General features: G+C 48.5%; 1 protein-coding gene across 3 annotated transcripts; it reads right to left on the bottom strand.

The window, feature by feature from the left end:
- Window positions 1–2,107: 2,107 nt before the first annotated feature.
- si:dkeyp-121d4.3 (uncharacterized) lies at window positions 2,108–24,979 on the bottom strand. Of its 3 annotated transcripts, XM_061284382.1 has the most exons (21): window positions 24,086–24,978; window positions 23,342–23,392; window positions 23,090–23,280; window positions 22,968–23,010; window positions 22,454–22,579; window positions 22,279–22,383; window positions 21,982–22,200; window positions 21,648–21,794; window positions 21,400–21,579; window positions 21,112–21,330; window positions 20,858–21,004; window positions 20,618–20,791; window positions 20,396–20,524; window positions 19,709–19,897; window positions 19,088–19,192; window positions 18,886–19,023; window positions 18,706–18,813; window positions 9,323–9,360; window positions 7,110–9,255; window positions 6,942–7,041; window positions 2,108–2,817 (listed from the first exon to the last, which is right to left on the bottom strand). In XM_061284382.1, the coding sequence occupies exons 1-21, from the start codon at window positions 24,722–24,724 to the stop codon at window positions 2,201–2,203; spliced, it is 5,811 nt and encodes a 1,936-aa protein (XP_061140366.1). In that variant the 5' UTR covers window positions 24,725–24,978; the 3' UTR covers window positions 2,108–2,200. The 3 variants fall into 3 exon arrangements, with proteins under 3 accessions (XP_061140366.1, XP_061140365.1, XP_061140367.1); XM_061284381.1 differs by having other exon boundaries at window positions 21,982–22,383; window positions 24,086–24,979; XM_061284383.1 differs by having other exon boundaries at window positions 21,982–22,383; window positions 23,090–23,261; window positions 24,086–24,175.
- Window positions 24,980–25,323: the final 344 nt, after the last annotated feature.

Below are 25,323 nucleotides of genomic sequence, written 5' to 3'. Positions count from 1 at the left end.
TGGTGAAAGCGTGTTTGAAGTGAACAGCAGCGACGAAAGGAACAAGGCAAAGTGTTGTGAAATAAAATATTACCAGTAATACGCATTTTGTTATTTGCTGATTGTATTAAACTATCACATTCATTGTCAGTCAAGAAGAGAAGAGGACTAGTTGTACTAGGTTCATCTTGTTTTTTCTTTTTCAATTAATTCTCTGGTTCTTCTATATCAAACAATTTTGTTTTAGGTTTATTTACCTGACATGTTTCGGCGGATTCCTCCGCCTTCATCAGAGTGTCACTGATGTGGTTGTGACGCGTCTTTATCAGCTGATGGATGAAGGCGTGGCTCACCTGTCAGATTTGACAGGTGAGTCACGCCCTCTGCTGTCAGTTCACCTCTCCAAACCCTCTTTCTGCCATCATGTGCAATTTCTTTATGGAAGATTTAGAACAGAAGGCACTCTTAACAGCCCCGGACACATACAAACTCACTCTATGGAAACGTTACGTCGACGACATTCTGGAAAAAACAAAAACAGGACATACACAACACCTCACAGACCATCTCAACACCATAGACACCACGGGTAACATCAAATTCACTCATGAAGAGGAAACAGCTTGATCCATAGCCTTTTTAGACATCAACATACACCACACAGACAATGGTGACATAAAAACAAAAGTACACAGAAAACCCACACACACCGACCAATACCTCCTCTGGACATCAGAACATCCCACTATACACAAACTGTCAGTAGTCAGAACACTATACGAACGTACAACAATAATCACAGATCCGGACGACATAACACAGGAAGAAAAATACATACAACACGCATTCAAAAAATGTCAGTATCCATAATGGGCAATAACCAAAGGTGCAGAACAGGTAAAAAAACAAAAAACACAGGAACAAAGAAAGAAACAAACAAGGAAACAGGAACCCAGCGGAATGGTGACGTTGCCGTATGTGAGAGGAATTACGGAACGCATCAAAAGAGCAATGAAAAAATACAACATAAGCACGCCTATCAAACCACATATAACACTCCGTCAGATACTGGTCCACCCAAAGGACAGAATCAATCCGGAAAATAAATGCAATTCCATATACGAAATTCCATGCAAATCATGTAATAAATCATATATCGGGGAGACAGGGAGGAACTTCATCACAAGAAAAACGGAACACAAGAAGGAATGTGAGAAGGAGACCGCAACAAGACAAACAAGAGCAATAAAACTACAAGCACAGCAGGAACACTACAAGTCAGCCATCACCGACCACTGTAAAAGGGAAAACCACATCATGGACTGGGAGAGGGCCAGAGTCATCCCCACTGAAGAAAACAAACATCAGCGTTGGATCAGGGAGGCCATTGAGATCCGCAAGCGGGGCCCGAGGACCATCAACAGGGACGAGGGAGCCTACATGCTCTCTACAACCTGGAACAGTGTTTTGGAGAGGTGAACTGACAGCAGAGGGCGTGACTCACCTGTCAAATCTGACAGGTGAGCCACGCCTTCATCCATCAGCTGATTAAGACGCGTCACAACCACATCGGTGACACTGATGAAGGCGGAAGAATCCGCCGAAACATGTCAGGTAAATAAACCTAAAACAAAATTGTTTGATATAGAAGAACCAGAGAATTAGAAGAGGACTAGTCGCATCGGATCTATAGTGCGCATGCGCAGTGATACTGCCTCCGTATGACATCCAGTCCGCGATGGAGATTAAAAAACAAACAATATTTGACAATAACACAGGTTTCTGTCTTTGGTAATGTCACCCTGTCTTTTTGTTCCACGTCTTTGTCGGTCAGTCCTGTTGTTGGTTTTGTTCGAGAGTTATGTTAGTTTACCAAGTCTGTGTTTTGAGTTCCTCCAATGAACCCTAGTCCAAGCTGCACTTGGTCGCCCTGCTCCTTTCCACACTCTATCCGTGACAAGTTTTCTTCAAAAATTGTTGTACCATGATTTTCTTCTTCTTCAAAAAAATGTTTTTTTAAAGTTTTAATAAAATTGTACCCATGTATAATGCGCACCCTAGATTTTAGGACAATACATTAGTTAAAATTTTGCGCATTATACATGGAAAAAAACGGTACATCAAGAGCAAAGGTCAAACGAGATTTATTTAAACGTTTAAAAAAAAAAAAATCTGAAGTAAAGATGCTGTTTGAGCCAAGACAAGAAGACTGCAGGTGGCATTATTGGGAGGCGGCTGTGGCAGTGATTTCCTCAGTCCACTTCTCCAGAAAGTTTTGCAGGTTCCCATTGAACACATCCATTCCTTTGTGCGACAAATGCACTCCATCGGGTTGGTAGAGGCCCGTGTTGGCCCCACAGCGGATGTTGTCGTGGGTCAGAAACATGCCACCCACCTCGGCAATAATGTTGTGGATGCGGCGGTTGACTGTGCTTCGGACCAGATCCACTTCGTGGGCATCAGCTAAGTGACGCCACGCCCGACGGGGGAGGATCTGGGAGCAAACCAAGACGCAGTACGGGAAGGCAGTCCTCACGGAAACCAGGTCTCTCCTGACAGATGACAGCAGATCGCTGGGCGTTTCCGTGTTCAAGTCGTTGCCGTCCAGGTGCATGATGATGACGTGGGGGTCAGGCCAGCTGACCTTGAGCTGCTGGAGCAGGGGCAGCAGCTCGGCCCAGGTCAAGCCCTGGATTCCCTTCCACCAGAGCACCACCTTGTCGGAGTCCATGCCCAGCTGCGCACCTACCCCCACTGATTTGGCCCGCGACTCTGCCCAGTACACCAGCGAATGGCCGCAAATCCAAACGTTGCGGGGGCCAAGGCCAACTGGTTTTCCTGCGGACATGGAGGAAAACTGATGGGTGACGCTCCTAAGCTGCTTGTCATAGTGCATTAGCGCCTCTTATTAGATGTTTACAGATGTTTACAGATTAGTGTTCACATCCAAAGGTAGGTAGTTAGCGACCTTCTCAGCATGTGTAAAGTCAAAGGTTGAAACAGGTTGAAAAATGACAATAACCTACCTTGGCCTATTGAATTCATTTTGTAGAAGCAGATGAGCAAAAGCCCAGACAACCTGACCAGTGGTTCCCAACCGCTGAGCCATGACATCAGCTCACACGTGAAGAATAAACCATGTGGCAGCCCTACTGTTAGGTGAGCTAGGCAGCCGCCTAGGGCAGCAAAATCTAAGGGGCGGCAAAATCTTGTGGGCGGCACAATCATCAAGTGAATAATTGTGCCCCGGCATTTTTGCCATCAGCTCCAGCGCTCTCACTCAGACCACCAATTTCCAAGTTATCTTTGAACTATTAGTAGTAGTTCAAACTACTATTAGTAGTTCAACGATAACTTGGAAATTGGTGGTGGTTGGGACGGGTGCACCATTTTTGGAAATTGCCTAGGGCAGTGGTTCCCAAAGTGGGCGGTACCGCCACCCTGGGGGCGGTGGAAAGATCTGGGGGGGGGGGGCAGTGAGGAAGAAAGGGGCGGTAGGGGGGCGGCAGTCCGAAGTCGACGTTTGTTTGACTGAAAACAAAAACGACTGAAAATTACTGACCGCGGGGATCTACGACTTCTTCTTAGTGAGTTCCAGCCTGATGTTGAGAAGCTTATGTCCCTGCACCAAGCACATCCATCCCATTAATATTAAGTGTGAGACAATGAAGGTTACTGGTGGAATGTTTATTTACCATTCTATGTTGCTGAAACAGTTAAAACTGCTAAAAAATAAATTGGTTTCCTAAACTGGGTTTTATTTGTGAAATACACATTTGTGTTTAACCTTTCTCTTTTCAAATTGCAGCATACCAAATATCTAGAAAGAAGTGTTTGTTTCCATATGCGTCTGTTGGGGGGGGGAGGGGAGGGGGGTCGCTAGGAATTCACTGGGGAGCCAGCCTGCAAAAGTTTGGGAACCATTGGCCTAGGGCGACAAATACCCTTGGCCCTGGTGGCAGTGAGATATCTGTGATACTTTTATAGCTGATACTTGCCAACACTCATAGTAATATTCGCAGCATCCATTTGTGACTGCAAAGTAACTGGAGACATAACACTTCACAGATGGACGCAACGTGTTACACGAGTCGTTACTGTAAACCCGGATCGTGTTTTTTTTGTTTAGATTTTTTTTTAATAAGTTACTAGCATCGATAGCCGGGACAGAGAGTTTTCTATCGCCAAAGATGTGCCTTCTTGGCTCAATAAAGGCTGGGAAACACTGGATCAGACAATGTAATTATTCATTAGGTTAGCTTCCTCTGCCACTCAAAATGTCATATGAGCAGACGTCTACTGCAAACAAATGATGTGTCGTAGGACTTGCATCCTTGGTACGTGGCGGATGCCTCTTCCGTGAAAAAATGACACAAAGACAAAGTTCCACATGATTGTGGCTAACTAGCAAGAAAATGCTACTAGCTGTGTGATTCCAAGGGCAGGGGAGAGGCTAAACTTGGCAGCAGGCTTAGTGTAAGACATTTTCCTGTTTGTCTAGCTATCGTGGCTAGCTTGGTCTCAGAAGGCGCATCCTTAAACCAATCGCTTTTGTCAAGCTAAATATGAGGTTTTATACTGTACATGCATGCCACCACACACACGACATGTTTCAGGTAAGTCGAAAAGCTCTTCAAAGAACTGGCTACGAACCCGACGGAGATGACGTGGCTAATTTTAGCTGACAAACATGGATAGGACGGTGCGCTAAATTGGCTGCTGTCAAAATTAAAATGTTGTCAGAATAGCAAAGATGTTGACTTTACTTACCCTGACTCTGTACCAAGACTTACCACAGTTGAAACAAAACAGAACAGCCTTTGACAACAAGCTACAGTTAACACCTTGTCTCACCGTGCATGGCAATCTGTCCAAAGTGACGTCTTGATGCAGAAATGTTTTCATGGGTGAAAGCTTTTGTCAACATGGCTTACATATGTGGCTCCAACAAAAATTGCATTTTTTTGCCGGGTCAACTTTATATTATCAGGAGCTCTGTACCTAATGTCTTTGTTCTCACGCCACACAACTTGAAGCCATGTCCTCGAACGCTGACCACCACATCGCTGGAAACGCAACATCGATCAACGCAATGCAGAAAAGGAGTTGAGCAGCAAAACACTCGCTGGTCAAAATTGCTGCACGTGAAGTAAAGATCCAGCAGGCTGTGAAAAGTTCACAAAAACATTGGACACCTGCAAAATAGGACTCGTTTTTGCCAGCAATGAGATCTATCTATCTATCTATCTATCTATCTATCTATCTATCTATCTATCTATCTATCTATCTATCTATCTATCTATCTATCTATCTATCTATCTATCTATCTAGGCCAGTGCTTCTCAATTATTTTCTGTTACGCCCCCCCTTAGCAAGAAGAAAACTATTCGCGCCCCCCCTCCCCACCGTGACTATCCTAACTTGTCTTGTAAGTCGTAAAATGTTGCACTGTCGCAAACGTCACAGAAGTAACAATGAGAGCGCCACTGCCCCCTGCTGGGAAGATGCGCAATTACACTTTATTCTAGTACTGCAAAAAAAAAAAAAGCCTGTTCCCCAGGGTCACACGCGCCCCCCCAGGTATAGCACGGCGCCCCCCAAGGGGGGCGCGCCCCACTATTTGAGAAGCACTGATCTAGGCCATGACTTAAGCAATGACTTGACATTGAAAACATTTGCTGGCAAACGAGTCGCTACCAAGACATGGTAAGTTTGTGCGCCTTAGCGAGTGCTGCTCACCGCCGGTAGCAGTTTTGACACAAGATGCTAGGAAGATGCTAGCAAAAGTTTACGAAGACATAGAAGTTACTTGGCGGAGACACTTGCAGTTAGCTTCTTTTCTTAACATCTGTACTCAAACACTAGCGTTCACTAGCGCGCGGTGCGAGGGACGAAAACCTTAGAAGCTCAATATGATTTTCTGCTAAGTTGAAATGAGGCGATGGAACTCTTCTTTGCTTTTGAAGACATCTCACCTTTTGTATTCAGGGCAAAACACTTTTGAGAGCCAACAAGAGTCTGGTTCCCAGCATTCAACTTCAGCAGATGATCTTGAGCTGGATGGCTGACAACCGACAGCCAAACATAATTACTAGTGATGGGTCCGGCAACACCGATGCCTCGGCGCATGTGTCGAGCTCGTAGAGCGAAGCCCCGTGTCGGTGCGCATATCTCTTTAAAAACGCCACGTGACCGAACGAGCAGCATTGTAGTCTGTCAAGGAAGCGCGCTTTAGCTCTGTTAAAGGAAATGCATTGTCAACAGGATGGATCTGCTAAAACAATATCTGATCTTTTGCGGTTCATCCTCAAAGTTATCAAGAATTATGGTGCAGCCCCAAGTGAGATACTGGGACAATCAATAGACCCACTACATTGCACTCCAGCCTCATCTGTGCTGTGTGTGTGTTTTCAACGGTGGGAGAAATTGTGTCCAAAAAGCGCAACAGGCTCAATTTCAAAACATTGGAAAAACTTGTTTTAAATAAAAATTAGTAAAAAACAAATCTCGGTGCACAAGCATCCTCTTTCACAACACGTTCACTCCGATTTTTGTTACGATACATGTTCACATTATTGATTGACTGTCACTATAAAATATATTTTCAATTTAAATGAATATGTGAAACAATACAATATAAAATTACTTAAATTACTGAATGTATATACTAGGTCATCAAATCAGTGTCAGTCGTGTCTGTCAACTAGGTTGCCTGTAGTATTTTTAAGGTCCAGCGGGTGTCAGCAGTCAGCGACACAGTGTGTTAGGAAGACACATGACGCCTTATGGACCCATCACTAATAATTACGTACCACGTTTTTTTTCCCTTTTGTGGTTGAGGTATCTTCATGAAACCTACTGAAAGTCAGACAGTTCCTCAGCACGACAATCCATATCAAATCAGGAGGACCAAGGCTGAGACTCACGAGGTAACGCATCGTCAAGACAATGAACATTGATACCTGAGGCAATCATGGCACCATTGCCTGGTTTCTGGTGGCCTTGTGCGTCCCTGGACTGCTGTTCTTGCAGGTCCACGAGCTTCTGGTTGTACAAATCCAACTGCAACACAACAAAATACAGCAGCTGGAGCAGCTGGAGCAGGCAAATGCTGCAGCAGCAGACTGTACCTTCTCTTTCTGCTTGCTTTTCACGACACCAACTTGCTTGAGTGAGCCAGCGGGACCATAAGCCAACGGCAACTCCGACGGCAAACTAAACTGGACCGATTTGAGTGGCGTTGCTGCTGGTGTCGCAGCCAAACACTTGACGCTTTTAATGACCTGCAGGCATTTGGCCACTGTTGTGGAGATGTTGGACTGATCCTTGGTGTCAGTCACCAATGGCGAGGTTCCTCGGGTGGCAGTGCCAGGGGGGCGCGGGTCCGAGGACCAAAGGGCTGGAGCTACAGACGGCTTTGCGTCCCTACAGGCCACCGTAAAAATAGGTTGTCCAGGAAGACGTCGAGGAGGCGGTCCGGGAGGTGGTCCAGGGGGAAGACGGCCCATAGCAGCAGGAGGAACTTTGGGTGAAATCTCCAGCGGCCAGTTGACTGGAGGGGACGGATGGCGGTAGTGTGCAGGGGGAGGCCCAGCAGGTGGGCTGGGCGCAGATGAGGCGCTTCCCATTGTTTTGGTAAGATCTTGCAGCTCTTGAGCCCTTTTGAGCATCTCCAACTCTTGTTGATCGAGGAATTCTTCATACTCGGAAATACCTTTTTTTTTGCTAGAGGGCTCCGAACTGGATGATCTGGTGGGGCATGGGGAAGGGACAGTGTCCGCCTGCAGGGATGAGCCTCCGTGTCTCAAGGTTCCTTCCCATTTTGTTGAAGTCCCCTCTCTCTTGGGCGACGAGGCATGGCTGGCCAGCTGCGCCATGTCTTCCGTGGTCAACTTCAGGCCAATTGTACGCAGCAAAGTCTGGATCTGGCGATAGGGGGCAGTCTTAGGCACCTGAGCAGTCCTTTCCACAGACGCTGATTTCTTCTCATCGTGCACAGCCACACGGGTGCCAGAAGATTCTTGAGCCAAACCAACAATCCAAGAGAAGTCTTTGCCATCTTCAAGCGCCCGTTCATGTGGCAGAAGTTCGTCGATGACAGGAACCGGTTCTGCTCTTATTTCAGGATTCTCCTTCTTCTGAAGCATATCAAGAAAGCGATCGAGTGGGGGCTTCGCCGTATTTGCGCAGGCTGGCGAGGGGCTTTTGGACAGCGGTTGAGTGGGAGAGGATGGTCTGAAGGACGTTTGCAGAGATGACGAGACAAAAGCCGATGACGGCGCACTTGAGACAGAGGCCGACAACGGCGCACTTGAAACAGAGGCCGACAACGGCGCACAATCTTCCGGAGACTGGCACGGCGCACACGAGACAGAGGCTGACGACGGCGCACAATCTTCTGGAGCCTGGCACTTTGGCTGGTGACTGTGATGCGGTCGCTCCGCAGATGTCAGGTCACGGTACGGATCATCGTAGGGCTCATCGTAAACGTCGTAGCGATCCATGTAACGCTGGCCAACAGAGGAAGGGCTCTCAAACGGACCTTTACCATAGCTGTCGTACGCTCGCTCACCGTACAGAGGACTGGCAAAAACGCTAGGATATCTATCAGCATAGCTATCAGTATAGCCATCAGCATAGCGCTCGGCCAAGTGTGGGTATGGCTGGCCAAAGTCAAGCTTGTCGTACGTTGGTGGAAGACGGCGGGGGTACTCCGGCTCTTCTTGCCGTTTCTTCAAAATGGAGCGGACAGGTATGAAATCCGCCAAAGGGTTGGCGATGCGACCGTGGTCGTAGTCTATGCACGTTCGTTGTCGGGGCTCCGGGCCCCGGACAGCCATCAGAGACTTCTTGAAGGCAATCATATCATTGAGCTCCTCCAGTTCTCGCTTCTTTCTTGCCAGCTCGTCATCTACCGGTCCTGCACGAGCCCTGGGAAGAGGACTGCGCTCCCTCCTCCTCTTGTGCCCCTGGTCTTGCTCCCCACTGACTTTGCTCCTTCTCGCTCCAGCTCTTTCCCAGCTAGCGCTCCTGCTACGACTTCTGGTACGCCTGTAGTGGCGTTCCCGACTGGCGCTCCGTCTATGCCGGCTGGTTTTTTGCTTGCGTTCCAGACTCGTGCTGAGTCTCCTTTTCATTTGTCGTCCAAACTTGTCTTTGGGCGGACTTGGACTCGGACTCCGGCTGTAGCCTCGATCCAGACTCGCCGTCCACTTGTCCTGAGCTCGCAATTGTTTCACCACTGTCTTCAGCCTGTCGCTGCTCGGCGCCTCCTTCCTTTAAGGGAAGACGAAATGATTGCCATGGTTCAAAACATTCAATGGGGCGGGATCAAATGACTTACTTGGAGTCATCTGAGGAGTTTGCCAGCTTGATGCTCATCTGAGGAGTAGAAGGAAGCGTTAACAACATGAGTAGGAAAACGCATTGGGCATTGACTGCATGCTTAGTTGGATGTGAGATGTGCTCTGTCCATGCTCTTTGGTTTGTAATTGTCCTGTTTAAGAAGCAGAGTGTCAGTGCTGGGTCCCTGCTCTGCTTGGATAGTTGTTGTCGCCAGTGCAAAGCAGCTCATGTCAGGCCCGCTCTCGGTACTTATGCGCAATGTTGGCTGATATGAGTGTGTTCCTGTGTCTTTTTACACAGTTAGCCAGTGGATGATGGTGACTGTGATGCCAGGACATGACACATTTGCCTTGATCCATACACTCATCCACCCACCCAGCCACCTTCTTTGAAGCTGGCTCGCAACTACCTTGCCTAACAAAACAAACAAAGAATCCAAATCACCAAGCGATGGCGGGCCATAACCTTTTTGCTTGGCATCATAGCGTTTTTGCTTGGTATCAAATATAGAGGTTGGTAAAGGCATTTGGGGGGGTCGGCGACGAGGCGCAGAGGTTGACTTTTGAAAGAGCAAAAATAATCGTAATTATTAAGAATTATTATTTCTTAATAATAAAAATAATCATGAATATGAAGAATTCAAACTCAGCTGGAACAGATGGTATCTCAAGTAAAATTCTGAAAAGCATCTCCAATATATTAACTGCACCTCTTACATATTGCATCAATCTGTCTCTACTCTCTGGAGTAGTGCCACAAATAGCAAAAATAGCACGTATCACACCGGTCGTTAAATCAGGAGACAAAAACGATCTTAGCAACTACAGACCAATGAGTAGTTTACAATAAACTTAACAACTATCTAAACAAACTAAACATCATTGCCCCATCCCAGTATGGTTTCAGAAAGGAAAACACTACATGTATGGCAGTATTTGACTTGACTGATAAAATCTACGGGGCAATCGATAAAGGCGAATATGGTATTGGGATTTTTCTGGACTTGTCTAAAGCTTTTGACACCATCACGATTGACATTCTTATAAATAAATTACAACACTATGGTATTAGAGGCCTGGCGTTAGACTGGTTCCGCAGCTATCTGTTTGGAAGACATCAATATGTCTCTATTAAGAACCATAACTCTTCATACAAGCCCATCAATTATGGAGTTCCTCAAGGGTCCATCTTAGGGCCGCTCCTTTTCATCTTATACATCAATGACATTGTTAATACTTCACCCATACTACATTAAGTACCGTTTTTTTTCGTGTATAGTGCGCAAAATTTAACTAATTTATTGTCCTAAAATCTGGGGTGCGCATTATACATGGGTACAAAAAATTTTTAATTTTTTTTTTTTAATTTTTTTTTTTTTTTTTAAGTCCCAATGATCGTCACACACGCAGGGAGGCAATGGGTCCCATTTTTATAGTCTTTGGTATGGTCTTAACTAGGCTGGATGTAATTTTTTTTGTTGGCGTTGATTTCTCCGACTGCCCGTAAACGCACCACCGAGACGTTGAAGAGGAATAAACACACCCTTGGAAACCAAAACTTGCCCCTCGTCGTGACTCGGAGCCGCAACAAATGTTTCGGATTTGTGTAGGGTACATTGTGACAGACAGCAAACGAGCAGGTGATGGAGCAAGCCTTGTCTGATACGAGAGCATTGCGCTCGTATGGAGCGTGTTTGAAGTGAACAGCAGAGACGAAAGGAACAAGGCAAAGTGTTGTGAAATAAAATATTACCTGTAATACGGATTTAGGTAGAGAACTGAACTCTCGCTCTTTATATAGCTGACGTGTCTTGCGCATCCGTTCTGCGCATCTGTAATGGCGGCCTCCGTATGATATCCGGTTTGCGTGTGTGCGCATGTGTGCGAGAGCGAGAGAGAGCGAGAGAGAACGCTCAACCGTAGCGCGCCGCCGACCGCCCAACTGCACCACGCTGGTCGCATTATTGTGACAGAGCCGTCGCTGAAATTTAGAAGATATTTTTAAAGTCCTGATGTACTTTCTAAAATTTAAGTGGACCTCAGTGCGCACTGCGCAGGGAGCTTAATTTGGTGCGGTCGCGCAACCGCAGCGCGCCGGGCGCTCACTGTCGCATTGCTTAAAGAGCGCCTTTGTGTTTTAGGATGAACAGCAGAGACTAGAGATGCACCGATCCGACTTTTTCAGTTCCGATACCGATACCGATGCCGTGGCTTTGCGTATCGGTCGATACCCGATACCGATCCGATATTATGGTTGACTTAACAAGCTACATAACTCTACATGTGGAACAGAAAAGACCAAAGGCAATGGCATCAGGCAGACTACACAGTTCTTTGCTCTAAATTAGGGGTGTCCAAACTAACGGTCCAGTTTTTATTGGCCCGCAGCAAATTCTGAAAACATAATTGAATATGGCCCGCACAAGAAGCTTGAGCTCAGCTTCTCAGTTTCCACACTAGATGGAGCCCGCCACACAAAGCGTTTGACGTCCCATTAACACCCCCCCGGAAGAGAAGCGAACACGCAGCGTTTGACATCCGATTAGCCCCCCCCCCCCCCCCATTCGGGAGAGAAGCGAACGCGCAGCCTTTGACGTCCCATTAGCAACCCGAAGAGAAGCGAACGCGCAGGGTTTGACGTCCGCTTAGCAACCCGGGGAAGAGAAGCGAACGTTCGCTCCATGTTTGCGTTTGTTTAGAAAACTCTCGTGGCATGCGGCACACGTGCTGCTGACGTATGACGTAGCCCGCGTCCCAATAGATTAAGGAAAGTATCGGCTCACAGATCGGCTGTATTTTCCGATACCCGATCCATCTATTTTGTTGATATCGGGGCCGATATCCGATCCAGATATCGGATCGGTGCATCTCTAGCAGAGACCAAAGGAACAAGGCAAAGTGTTGTGAAATAAAACATTACCTGTAATACGCATTTTGTTATTTGCTGATTGAAACTGCTAATTAAACTGTGAATTGAAACTAATAGGAAGAAAACAACTCTCGCTCTTTATATAGCTGACGTGTCTTGCGCATCCGTTCTGTGCATTTTATTTCACAACACTTTGCCTTGTTCCTTTCTTCTCTGCTGTTCACTTCAAACACGCTCCATGCGACCGCAATGCTCTTGTATCAGACGCTTGCTCGATCACCTGCTCGTTTGCTGTCTGTCACAATGTACCCTACACAAATCCGAAACATTTGTTGCGGCTCCGAGTCACGACGAGGGGCATGTTTTGGTTTCCAAGGGTGTTTTTATTCCTCTTCAACGTCTCTCCCATACAGAGCCGCCTCTTTCCCGTGCGCGCACGGAGCGCGGTGGTGCGTTTACGGGCAGTCGGAGAAATCAACGCCAACAAAAAAAAATTACATCCAGCCTAGTTAAGACCATACCAAAGACTATAAAAATGGGACCCATTGCCTCCCTGCGTGTGTGACGATCATTGGGACTTAAAAAAATAAATAAATAAATAAAATTTTTAAAATTCAGAAAAATTGGGTGCGTATTATACATGGGTACAGGCTTTTTTCCAGCATCAGCATGCCATTTTTAGGGTGCGTATTATACATGGGGGCGCACTATACACGGAAAAAAACGGTATTATTTGCTGACGATACAAACTTGTTTCTTTCCCACAAAAATCCAAATACACTTGAACAAATTATAAATAGTGAGTTAGCGAAAATAAGCACATGGTTTAAATGCAACAAACTCTCCCTAAATGTCAATAAAACATACCGGTTTTTTCCGTGTATAGTGCGCCCCCATGTATAGTACGCACCCCTAAAAATGGCATGCTGATGCTGGAAAAAAGCTTGTACCCATGTATAATACGCACCCAATTTTTATGATTTTTTAAAAAAAAAAATTTTTTTTTTTTTTTTTTATTTTTTTTTTTTAAGTCCCAATGATCGTCACACACGCAGGGAGGCAATGGGTCCCATTTTTATAGTCTTTGGTAACACTTTGCCTTGTTCCTTTCTTCTCTGCTGTTCACTTCAAACACGCTCCATGCGACCGCAATGCTCTCGTATCAGACAAGGCTTGCTCGATCACCTGCTCGTTTGCTGTCTCACAATGTACCCTACACAAATCCGAAACATTTGTTGCGGCTCCGAGTCATGACGAGGTGCAAGTTTTGGTTTCCAAGGGTGTTTTTATTCCTCTTCAACGTCTCTCCCATACAGAGCCGCCTCTTTCCCGTGCGCGGTGGTGCGTTTACGGGCAGTCGGAGAAATCAACGCCAACAAAAAAAATTACATCCAGCCTAGTTAAGACCATACCAAAGACTATAAAAATGGGACCCATTGCCTCCCTGCGTGTGTGACGATCATTGGGACTTAAAAAAAAAAAAAAAAAAAAAAAAAATTTTTTTAAAAATTTTACTTTTTTTTTGTACCCATGTATAATGCGCACCCCAGATTTTAGGACAATAAATTAGTTAAATTTTGCGCACTATACACGGAAAAAACCGGTACTCCATTGTATTCCGGTCCCATAAAAAAAAGGACATTGACCAAATTTGCATAATAATTAACGGACAAACCATTGAAAGAGTCAGCTCTACTAAATTCCTGGAGATCCACATTGACGAATTCCTGAACTTGAAAAAAAAATATTGATGATCTCACAATCAAACTGTCTAAATATGGGGCTTTATTCTTCAAATTGAGACATTATCTCCCACTCACTGCACTTCTTATTCTGTACAAATCCTTATTTGAACCTCATTTAAAATACTGCAATATTATATGGTGTAACACATTTCCAACCCATCTAAAAAAGCTGGCGATACTTCAGAAAAAGGTCATACGGCTAGCGTGCTATCGGGCGGACCGGGCCATTGTACAAGGGGGGGGAAATCTCGTGGAGGTGGAATATGAGTCTACATCCGTGACGAATGGTGCCGGGACTGTAGTGGTATGCAAGCACTGCTCGCCACTGGCGGAGTTTGTGATCATTAAGTGCCGTCCTTTTTACCTGCCAAGGGAATTTACCGCGATTCTGCTCGTCGCGGTTTACATCCCGCCTTCCAACATCGAAGGCGACAGGATCGCGGCTCTTAGTGAACTGTACCAGGCTGTCAGTGAATAAGAGACAGGGCACCCTGACGGTTTCACCATCTTCGCTGGGGATTTTAATCATGCTAACCTGAAGTCTGTTTTTCCGAGGCTTCACCAGCATGTTAATTTTCCTACGCGTGGCGACAGCTTCCTGGACCTGGTCTACTCTTCGCATAAAGGAGCTTTCAAAGCCGCCCCCCTCCCCCATCTTGGACTTTCTGACCATATCACTGTTATGCTTTTGCCCGCATACAGACAAATGGTGAGAGCGTCCAGGCCAGTTCGCAAGCAGGTACGGGTGTGGCCTGAGGGTGCCTCTGATGCACTGCGTGACTGCTTTGCTCTACTTACTGGGACATGTTTAGGAGGGCTGCCACTTGCGACGATCGGACAGACATTGAGGAGTATACTGACTCTGTTTCCTTCTACATCAGGAAGTGCATTGATGATGTGACTCACTCAAAATCCATCGTCACTCGGGCTAACCGGAAGCCATGGCTGACGGGGGCTGTCTTCAGGCTGCTGAGGACCAGGGACAAAGCCTTTAGAGCGGGGGTTGAGGCTGGCTTGAGGACTGCGAGGGCTGACCTGTCCCGGGGCATCAAAGATGCAAAGAGGGCGTTCTCGTGCAAAATTACCGCCCACTTCAAGGACAGCAGGGACGCACGGAGCCTTTGGCAGGGCATTCAGACCATCACGGATTTCAACCCCGCGCCGCAGAGCTGTGAAGGCGACGTCCGTCTGCTCAATGACCTCAACCGCTTCTTTGCTCGCTTCGACGCTCAGAACAGCACTTGCCCGCTGAAGGCCACTCCCCCTTCACACGAGCTGCCCCTGTGCCTCTCCGCCGACAGCGTGAGGAGGGCGCTTGCCGCTATCAACATCCGTAAGGCGGCGGGTCCTGACAACATCCCGGGTCGAGCGCTGAAGGACTGCGCTGGTGAGCTGACGGATGTCTTCACAGACATCTTTAACACTTCCCTGCAGCAGGCCATCGTCCCGTCATGTTTCAAAGCTGCCACCATCGTACCTGTGCCGAAGAAACCCGCTCCGTCCTGGTTCAATGACTACCGCCCCGTGGCACTTACGCCCATCATCATGAAGTGCTTTGAGCGGCTTGTCATGGAGCACATCCGATCCGTTCTCCCCCCCACCATTGACCCCTTCCAGTTTGCGTACCGAGCCAAACGGTCCTCTGAGGATGCTATCTGCTCTGCCCTCCACTCGGCCCTCACCCACCTGGAGAGAAGGGACTCGTATGTGAGATTGCTGTTTGTGGACTTCAGTTCTGCCTTCAACACCATTGTGCCACAACGCCTCATCAGCAAACTTGACACGCTGGGCCTCAGTACCTACCTCTGCAACTGGCTACTGGACTCCCTCTGTCAGAGGCCACAGGTAGTACGTGTTGGCGACAAAATCTCCGCCAGCATCACGCTGAGCACGGGGGCCCCCCAAGGCTGTGTGCTCAGTCCGCTGCTCTTCACCCTCCTGACGCATGACTGCACTGCAACCTACAGCGACAACCGTATAGTGAAGTTTGCTGACGACACGACTCTGGTGGGTCTCATCACCAAGGGAGACTAGACTCAATACAGGCTGGAGGTTGACCTTCTGACCACGTGGTGCAGGGACAACAACCTCCTGCTGAACGTCGACAAGACCAAGGAGATTGTTGTGGACTTCCGGAAGGGTCACACCCAACACCTGCCGCTGACCATCGACGGTGCTGTGGTGGAGAGAGTGAGCAGCGCCAAGTTCCTGGGGGTGCACATCAGTGAGGATCTCTCCTGGTCCACCAACACCGCATCACTGACAAAGAAAGCCCAGCGCCGCCTGTACTTCCTGCGGAAACTCAGGCGAGCGAGAGCTCCTCCGGCCGTCATGACTACATTTTACCGCGGCACCATTGAGAGCGTCCTCTCCAGCTGTAATGCTGTTTGGGGTGGCGGCTGCACTGACTACAACTTGAAGGCCCTGCAGCGCATAGTGAACACGGCTGGTATGATTATTGGTGCTTCGCTCCCCTCCTTGAAGGAAATTTACACCTCCCATCTCACCCGCAAGGCGACCACGATTGTGAGTGATGTGAGTCACCCCGCTCACTCTTTGTTCGAGCTTCTGCCCTCTGGGAAGAGGTACAGAAGCCTGCGCTCCCGCACCACCAGACTCTCAAACAGCTTCGTACTCCAGGCTGTCAGGATCCTGAACTCGCTTCCCCGTTCTGCGTAGCGTCCTGTACTTTTACTGTCTGTATGCACACTGGCTCTTATTTGTTGTGTTATCTGTTTATTTATTATTACCGTATTTTCTGCTCTATAAGGCGCACCTAAAAACCTAAATTTTTATCAAAAGTCAACAGTGCGCCTTATAGTCCGGTGCGCCTTATATATGGATCAAGTGATGAATTTGTTGATCCATACTGGTAGTACACAGTGCTCTGCCAAAATGTTTTAGTACATTTTAGTACGACTAGTAAATTACAAGGTCACATCGCTTCCCAGCATTACGGTAACTGTAGTCAGGGGGCGTCACCGAATAGCTGTTGTACCCGCGAGGCTATTTCATTTCAAAATAGGCTGCTCCGTTAATGTTTCGAGTAAATCTACGGATCGATATGGAAGGGAAACATAGGTAAGTAGTACCAATGCGTTAGATTGAACTTTAGTCAGTCCTGATCATTTTATAGGAGGTCGTTTGAGAGACGCGATTGTTTACACTTTGCTGAGGCTCATGGGAGATTGCGAGCTGAGGGTCATGGGTTTTTGCGGATGGCTAATGCTATAACGATAGCTGCTATACGCGCGAGGCTATTTCATGTCAAAATAGGCTGCTCTGTTCATGTTTCGAGTAAATCTACGGATCGATATGGAAGGGAAACATAGGTAAGTAGTACCAATGCGTTAGATCGAACTTTAGTCAGTTCTGATCATTTTATAGGAGCTCGTTTGAGAGACGCGATTGTTTACACTTTGCTGAGGCTCATGGGAGATTGCGAGCTGAGGGTCATGGGTTTTTGCGGATGGCTAATGCTATAACGATAGCTGCTATACGCGCGAGGCTATTTCATGTCAAAATAGGCTGCTCTGTTCATGTTTCGAGTAAATCTACGGATCGGTATGGAAGGGAAACATAGGTAAGTAGTACCAATGCGTTAGATTGAACTTTAGTCAGTTCCAATCATTTTATAGGAGATCGTTTTAGAAACGCAATTGTTTACAGAGGGCTCGTTGGTTATTGGCTAGTGGGTGCATACCGCAACCCTAGTCAACCTCAGTTTGTTGCAGAAAGCTTCTATTTTATGCGCCTTATAGGCCGGCGCGCCTTATATATGGACAAAGTTTTAAAATGAGCCGTTCATTGAAGGTGCGCCTTATACCCCGATGCGCCTAATAGGGCGGAAAATACGGTACGCTTATTATTTATTGTTTGTGCCTTCTTGGTTTTTATATTGCGTCGTTTACTTGTATGTCTATCGTGTAATATGTCTTGTCACCGTGGGATAGGGAAAACGTAATTTCGATCTCTTTGTGTGTCTCGGCATGTGAAGACGTTAAAGCAAAGCAGACTTTGACTTTGATACGCGCCATAACATGGTCTGAGTTTAACGCCCCCACTAAAACAATCTTTCACCAACACAATCTTCTGAGGCTTGTTGAATATAACTATTTCCAGAATGCTTGCGTCATGTATCAGACTGTCCATAAACGAAACCACAAACTCTGTCAACTCAACCCAATCTGTACTCCCAGCCACACCCACACCACCAGGAATAGAAATCTAATCATTGGGAAAAAACGGAAACTAAAATCTACAAGCTTTAGTATTGTGTGCAGAGGGCAACAGATTTGGAATGAACTTGATGAAACACTAAAAATGTTGCAATCCATATCCATCTTCAAGGCAAATCTAAAAAATCAACTCTTGTCAATGTATATTTAATATGCTGGTTATAAATCGCATGAACACCTGTGTCCTGTTGTTAATATATTAGTTGTTAATTTATAAATTGCAAATGTACTTTACATCACATCCAGTGTAACCACAATACTGAGGTTGTCTATTGCTTGTCGTATGGTTGTTGTGTGCTGTACCTTGTTGTGTGTTTGTTATTGTTGTCTATTATATATCTGTATGTTGTCCAAAATGTAAGGATATCTGGCCAATATCTGATACTTATGGGAAACCAGGCACCCTATTAAAAGCTTTAAATAGCTTGCTTGGGGTGACCTTTCACGCATCCTTAATTACTGTTTGTTGTTTCATGTTGTATGTCTTTGATATTGCGTGAATAAAAACTCAAAAAAAACCTCAAACTCACCTTCCCTTTGCCGACGGTGGCGGCGATCAGTTTTCTGGCTGGTAAGAAAACACTCTCGGCGCAGTGTTTGATCCTGATAGCCTGGTGGCCGCCCGCCGCATTGTCGTGCTGGAGCAAAAAGCACACATGAGCACCGCCGAGCGAGGGCTGGGCCCAGAGACCAGCCCTAACTTGACTTACCGGGACCACGCTAAACTCCACCTTCTCGTTCAACTGCAATTTCCTTTTTCCAATGACTTCAGACAAGGAGAAGAAGAGTTGTGGGTTCTGCGTGCACTTGATGAGGCCGTGCTCCTCTGAGAACTCGATGACGATGCCCTGCAAAGGCGCGCAAGCGTCAAGCGTCACCCGCCCTCACCGCCGATTGAGTAAAACAGCTCACGTGTCGCCGTTGCTCCGTGGACTCTTCAAAGGTGGCGGGAAGGATTTCCACCAAAGTGGCTCGCTCTTCTTTGGTCTCCCGATTGACAGCCACGTTGAAGCGCACCTGCAAACGGTGACTGTCAGCACGGCACAGCATTGTGCTTGTCCTGTATTTTGCTCGTCAACTCATCGCTAACAGTCGTCGCTGTGAGTCCACTCACAAAATGGAGCCAATGTAAATGGCGCTGTACAGAACCTGTGGCCACCGTGGTTGGCTTCCAGCCTGAATTTAAAGGAATTGTCAAGACAATACTGATGGTGCCTGACATTTTGAGCACCTGAAATTGAGTGCCTTGCATTTTTTGTTGAGCAAAATGGAAACGACACACTGTGCAGAGTGGCATTCATACTATCAAAGTCAAAAGAATAACTTGAAGTGCACTGTGCCAAGGACATTTCAAGCAGATACTTGTTTTGGATTTCGTGTCATCGATTCAAACCAATGGCGGGCGGTGACTGACAGTCCATTTGACGAGTGGCGGCAGGCCTCGCGTGCGCATTGGCCCGGTCAAAAGTGGGCCCCACCTTCGTGACAAGTGTTTGGGGACCTTTGTGAGTGCAGGAGCGTTTTCCTGCTCACCTTGTCTCCAGTCAACATGGTGGCACCGGTCAGGAGGTCACCGGGCCCAAAAGGAAGCTGCTTCTGGCGACCCTCCATGGTCATCACCAGCCGCCCGACCTCCTCTTGTGTCTTTCCCTGGCCATCCACTTCTTGTTTGGGGTCCGTTTGCTCCTGCTTGATCTTCACGTCTTCCTCTGCAATTGTTCCCTGCAAGACAGCACGGGGCTGGTCGCATTCCCTAAGCATTTTGGCTGGCCCATATGGCCACGAACTTCAAGCTCTCGTATTATTCTTGCACTCGTATGCGCTGCTGTGACAAGTGAATTTCCCCGCTGTGGGATGAATAAAGTTCTATCAATCATTGCCTGTTTTTCACCCTTTACTTACAAAAGGACACAAAAGGAATCTTTTGAGAAGTGAAAGTCCTCGCGACAATCGCTTACGATGCCTTGTGATGGCTTACAATGACGTATGATGGCTTACGATGCCTTACAATGGCTTACGATAGCTTACGATGGGTCACGATTACTTAACTAATGCCCCGCCGCCTGCACGAACACCGTGAGAAGCAGAAACGCTCATACAAGCTCATCCTGGGGCTCCTGCTTGATTTTTGTTTCCTCCGCTTTGCTTTTCTCCTGAGAGATAGCAATGCACATCATCATCCTCATCCTCGTTCTTAGTAGCCAACAATGACGTTTTCACCTGCTCGTCCCGGATCTCCTTTTCCATGCGCTGTCTTCTGGCTGCTTTGAGGACAGTACCGTCGAAGCGTTCCTTGCTGATTTCCAGCTGACTGTCAGGAATGGGCACGTTGAAGCCCAGCAGCGTCCACTGTGGCAAGCGGGTAGACGCAGCATCAAAAGGCAGGAAGCTGGCGACCAATGGCCGACGGAGACTCTCGAGGGAGCACGCTACAAAACTCACCTTGTCCTTGGCGGCAGCAAGTCCCACAGACGCCGCCTCCTTCCACTTCTTGTCTTTCGACTTCTTCTCTTCTTTCTTTTTGTCCTCCTCCTCTTGCCATCTCTTCTCAGTCTCGATTCGGTCCTCCACCATCTTGGTCCGACGGAGTCTGATGGCCCTCTTTTCGTCCTCAACCTTTGCAGGTACAGAGCCGTCAGGGTCCGCTTGTAATCTATAAGGATCATTCACGACAGGACTAACCTGGGTTAAGGTGAATTCAACCTCTTTGTTAACGTCTTGGGCATCGAACTCTGTGTCACTGAAGTTCTCGCAGAGGTTGAAGGGCAACTCTCCATGCTCCTCGCAGGTCAGGATGCCCTCAGACCCAGACAACCTCTTGATGACACCCTGGAGCGGCGGCACAGTCCAAAGTGCTGCGTGTGCATGTGTGTGTGTGTGCGAGCGTGCGTGCGCGTGGGTGTGTACGTGCAGACACGTCAGCAGACCCCCCCTACCAGTTGTCGCTTCTCCTTGGTGTGGACAAAGGTGAAGGGTGTCTTGGGACGAATGTTGGTGGCACGCTTCTTCTGGGTCCTGGTGTCCACCAGCAGGCTGAGGAGCACGCGGTCGTTCTTCAGTAGCGTGACACTACAGTCCCGTTGGTCAAAGGTCACGTTGGTGTGGAGGGGTCCGATGTTGGCAAAGATCTGCCCCGGGTAGCCTTGCTTACCAGCCTGCGCGCCAAACAAACTCAAAACCGAGGGTTCCCGAGACATCAAGCGACGGACGGGACGGCCGCTCACCGTGGCCTTGATAATGGGCTGGCTGACCACGCCCTCGTACAGTTCGGGGTCCAGCCACATATTGGCCGGCAGCAGCTTGACCTTTGCTGACAGCGCCGTCTTTGAGGTGGAGCTGCAGAGGGTCAGCAGGAGAGGCTCCTTCACCCGCTGGATCCGAATTGCCCGCTGGCCCGCTCGCAGCTGATCGATGGGAGGACAGACAGACATTTGGGGCTTGGTCCCGGTTCCCAGCCTCACCAAGGTCTTACCTTGTGGAGTGTGAACTCCACTTGTTCGTCCACGTCTTCAGCGGTAAAGTCCACCTCGCTAAAGTTCTCCTTGAGATCAAAGGGAAGCTCGCCATGCGCATTCAACTTGATCACGCCTTCGGTGTCACCCACGCTGACGATGGTGCCCTGCAAAGTGGCATGACACTAAGCGTGACCAGAGGATGGGAGGGATGCGCAAAATGCCAGCGCCGTCCAACGTGGATTGACCAGAATCCAACGAAGACGTGTCCGAGTACAACACCTTGACGGGGAGCTGAACGCAGACCAATTGAAAGGATTGGTGTCAAAAGGGCTTCCATTGGCACAGCCTTACCGTTTCACGGGTCTCCGCTGTAAACTGGAAGGTTTCAGGGATCTTGGGTCGGATGTTGGTGGCGCGCCTCTTTTCGGTGACTATGTCACTCAGCAAGTTGATGAGAACTTGATCGTTCTTTAGCAAAGTGACAGTGCTGTCCTTCCTGTCGAAGGGCAGGTTGAGCCTCACCGGCACAATGTCCACGTGCACCTGGCCGGGTAACTGCCGCTCGCCGGCCTGCGGGAAGACAAGACTGGGCGACGGGAAGGGGAGGCCGCCACCTTCATCCCTGCGGGCTGGCCGGACAGAGCTCACCTGTGCCTCCACGATGGGCTGGCTGACCACACCTTCGTAGATGTCCTGGTCCACGTTCTCCGTGCCCCCAGGTGCCACTTTCACATCCGTGGCGATCTGGGCGTTCTGGCAGCAACGTACACCACGGTAACAATTGGACTGTTGCCGGCGTCTTAGCCAACAATGAGCGTCACACCTTCAAGATACAGGCGGTGAAATGCACTCGCACGCCGGGCTTCATGGCTTTGGGGTTCCCGAAGAAGACGCCAAAGTCAAAGGTGAACTTTTTCATGTCTTCTCGCTCGATGTGGCCAAATGTGGGCTGAGGACGCAAAGCATGCCAACAAAATTCATTCCAATCTTTGCATGTTCACCACGGCTCACGTCCACATCTTTGACTTTTGCCAAAAGAGTTAGTGTGAATCAGGTCAAAAAGTGTCGTCATGACATGATTATAGAATAGAAAACGTCATTGAACAGCAGGTACACAACGCCCCCACAAGCTGAAACACGGTAGTCTGATTCGTAGCGCTTTTGTGCAATATCCAGCGCCATTTTGCCACTTGCCCATGACTGAAAATGACTTCGCAGTTCTGGGGGGGCTCAGGTGCTGCTCGATCACTAACTTGATTGATTGATTTCCTCATTTGTGCTCACTGTTAGCCATCGTGCCAGAAAGGCCGAGTCAGGCCAAGTTGAGCAGGACCTACCCCGATGAATGAGATGATGCCTGTCGATCTACCCGCCGGAGGCCTGACAACAAGGGCAATCACATGGCTGGTCAAGCGGCCAATCACACGCCATCAGACGAGTGTGAGCGGCGTAGACCTACTTGTCAAATGATCGATTTCCCAACAGTCCCAAGACTTTGGCTGTCCCGCCGGCTTCTGCTGCCAGGGCAGAGTCGGCAGATGCAGTTTTGGAGGTGACCGCTGTTTCCGGGACGGCAGCAAGCTCGTCAGGCACCGGCTTACTTTCAGCCGTGGCACCGTCCGTGGGTGGGGCTGAAATCAACGCTTTAATCTGACGGACAAAATTCAGAGACGTTAACGCCGCCGCCCGGTAAGGGGGGCCGCTCACTCACCCACTGGGGCTGCTCCGGCAACGGATTGCTTGCCGCTCCCTGCACGGGCATCTGCAACAAAACGGACACTTTGTTGGAAAAGATGGATAGCATTAGTGTGCACTGTGAAAGTCATTTCATTTTGTGATAATGTATTTACTCCAAAGAAGAATGGAACACTTTGCCACTTCGTGGTCAGATAAGCAGGCTGCCATGCCAGACTCAAACAAGTCTCGGACAAAATGGTGACCTGGGTGAGTTCAGAAGATAAAGGGGAACCATCCAAGTATGCTTGACCTGGATTCATCCTTTATTCTTTCTTTGGAGCTGTTGGAGTCAGTAATCAAACCGCCAACCTTCTGAAGACCGGACGACCCACTGGACCAGCTGAACCACAGCCGACAACACACAGTCAACTTTGTTTTCAACTAAGCACAACATTGGTTTTATTTGACCTAAGTCACACTCATTATTGATTGATTTCACTATTTCCATTCATTCATTTTCTGTATCACATTTCCTTACGAGGCTCGCGGGCGTTCTGATGCCAGCTGACTTTGGGTGGTAGCCGGGGGACACCCTGAAATGGTTGCTGGCCCATCGCAGGGCACACATAGACAAACAAACATTTACACTCACAATCCCAATTGACACAATGGACAATTTGGAGCGGTCACTCGGCCTACTATGCGTGCCTTTGGAATGTGGGAGGAAACCGGACTTTGCAAAGGACATGAAGCAAAACAGGCGGAAATCAAAACTCACCGAGTCTTGAGGAGGCGGTCCGGGGAAGCCAAATGGAGGGATGCAGCCCTGAGGGGGGACCGCTTTACCCACATCCGGAAGCAGAGGCAGGCAAGGAGTGTGCATCGGGCCATATGGGTCCCAGCCCGGAAGAGGAGTGTCGGGTTCCCAGTGAGGGGGAGGAATCGGATGACCCCAGCCTGGTGACGGGGGTCGGCCAGTGTTCCATTCATCCGGTGGGGGTGGGCCCCAACCTCCAGGAGGGGGCAGACCCCAGCCTCCGGTAGGAAGGGGCCCCCAGCTTCCCAGAGGAGTGGAACCCCAGCCCTCAGGAGGGGGCAGGCCGGGAGGGCCGCAGCCCTCAGGAGGGGGTAAACCGGGCGGGCCCCAGCTCTCAGGAGGGGGCAGGCCCCAGCCTTCGGGGGGAGGTGGGCCTGGCGGGCACCAGCCCCCAGGTGGTCGTGGGCCGCAACTGGCTGGCGTCGGGGGGCGGCATCCTCCCGGAGGCGGAGGGCCCCAGCCTGGGGGCGGCGGCGGGCCCCAGCCTCCATGCAGCGGCGGGCCCCATCCCCCTGGAGGAGAGGGGCCCCATTCTCTGGGCGACGCCCAACAGCCCGGAGGTGGCGGTCCGTCTTGGTAGGGATTTCGTCTTCGACCCATCGCGTCGCTGTTTTGTGCTAGAGAGCTAAACTAGGAAGCTAACGAGTTGAGGAAAGTCATGAAGTCATTATGTTCAGAAATCGACGTCCGTGTTGGTGGTTAATCGTCTCTTTTTTTCTGCTGACTTGAATGACAAAATGTTGGAACGAACAAGCGTACCGAAGAATGCGAGCGAGGTGTTCTCCGGCTTCGCCAGTGAGTCATGCGTTGTCAGTTGGTGCTTTATCCTCTTCGGTTTTCTTCTTCTTCCATGCGGCGGGCAAGCATTCACACGTCAGGCTCTTTAGCGCCGTCTAAAGTTCAGTTCATGTTTCAATGTGACGCTTTCGTTTGTAGGTCAAGGGACATTTCTTAAGTACCACTTCGATTTGTTGATAAAATTAGATTGTAATGTATGGAACGATTATCCCCGATGATGTGGAATCCAGTACACACTGCATACATAACAATAAAAGCAGACAGTGTTATATTGAACATCCGTTATTAGTGTTCAGTGCAGCGGGATACATAACTTAAATATTTGGTGACTTTGTGAGTGAGAGACAGTAAGAAATAAAATGACTAAGCATATGTGTGTGTGAACGCGCATGTGTCACAGA

The sequence above is a fragment of the Syngnathus typhle genome, linkage group LG8 (assembly GCF_033458585.1).
Source record: "Syngnathus typhle isolate RoL2023-S1 ecotype Sweden linkage group LG8, RoL_Styp_1.0, whole genome shotgun sequence".
NCBI lineage: Eukaryota > Metazoa > Chordata > Actinopteri > Syngnathiformes > Syngnathidae > Syngnathus > Syngnathus typhle.
The sequence above is the reverse complement of the archived record's forward strand: the minus strand, read 5'-3'. Positions and strand labels throughout refer to the sequence as shown.

Coding starts and splice junctions, on each gene's coding strand:
- si:dkeyp-121d4.3 (XM_061284381.1), bottom strand. CDS start 24,724: ATGGGTCGAAGACGAAATCCCTACCAAGACGGACCGCCACCTCCGGGC. Junction 21,795..21,981: donor CAGCGGAGACCCGTGAAACG/GTAAGGCTGTGC, acceptor GCCACTTTGCAG/GGCACCATCGTCAGCGTGGG. Junction 9,361..18,705: donor CCACCGTCGGCAAAGGGAAG/GTGAGTTTGAGG, acceptor TCTACTCCTCAG/ATGAGCATCAAGCTGGCAAA.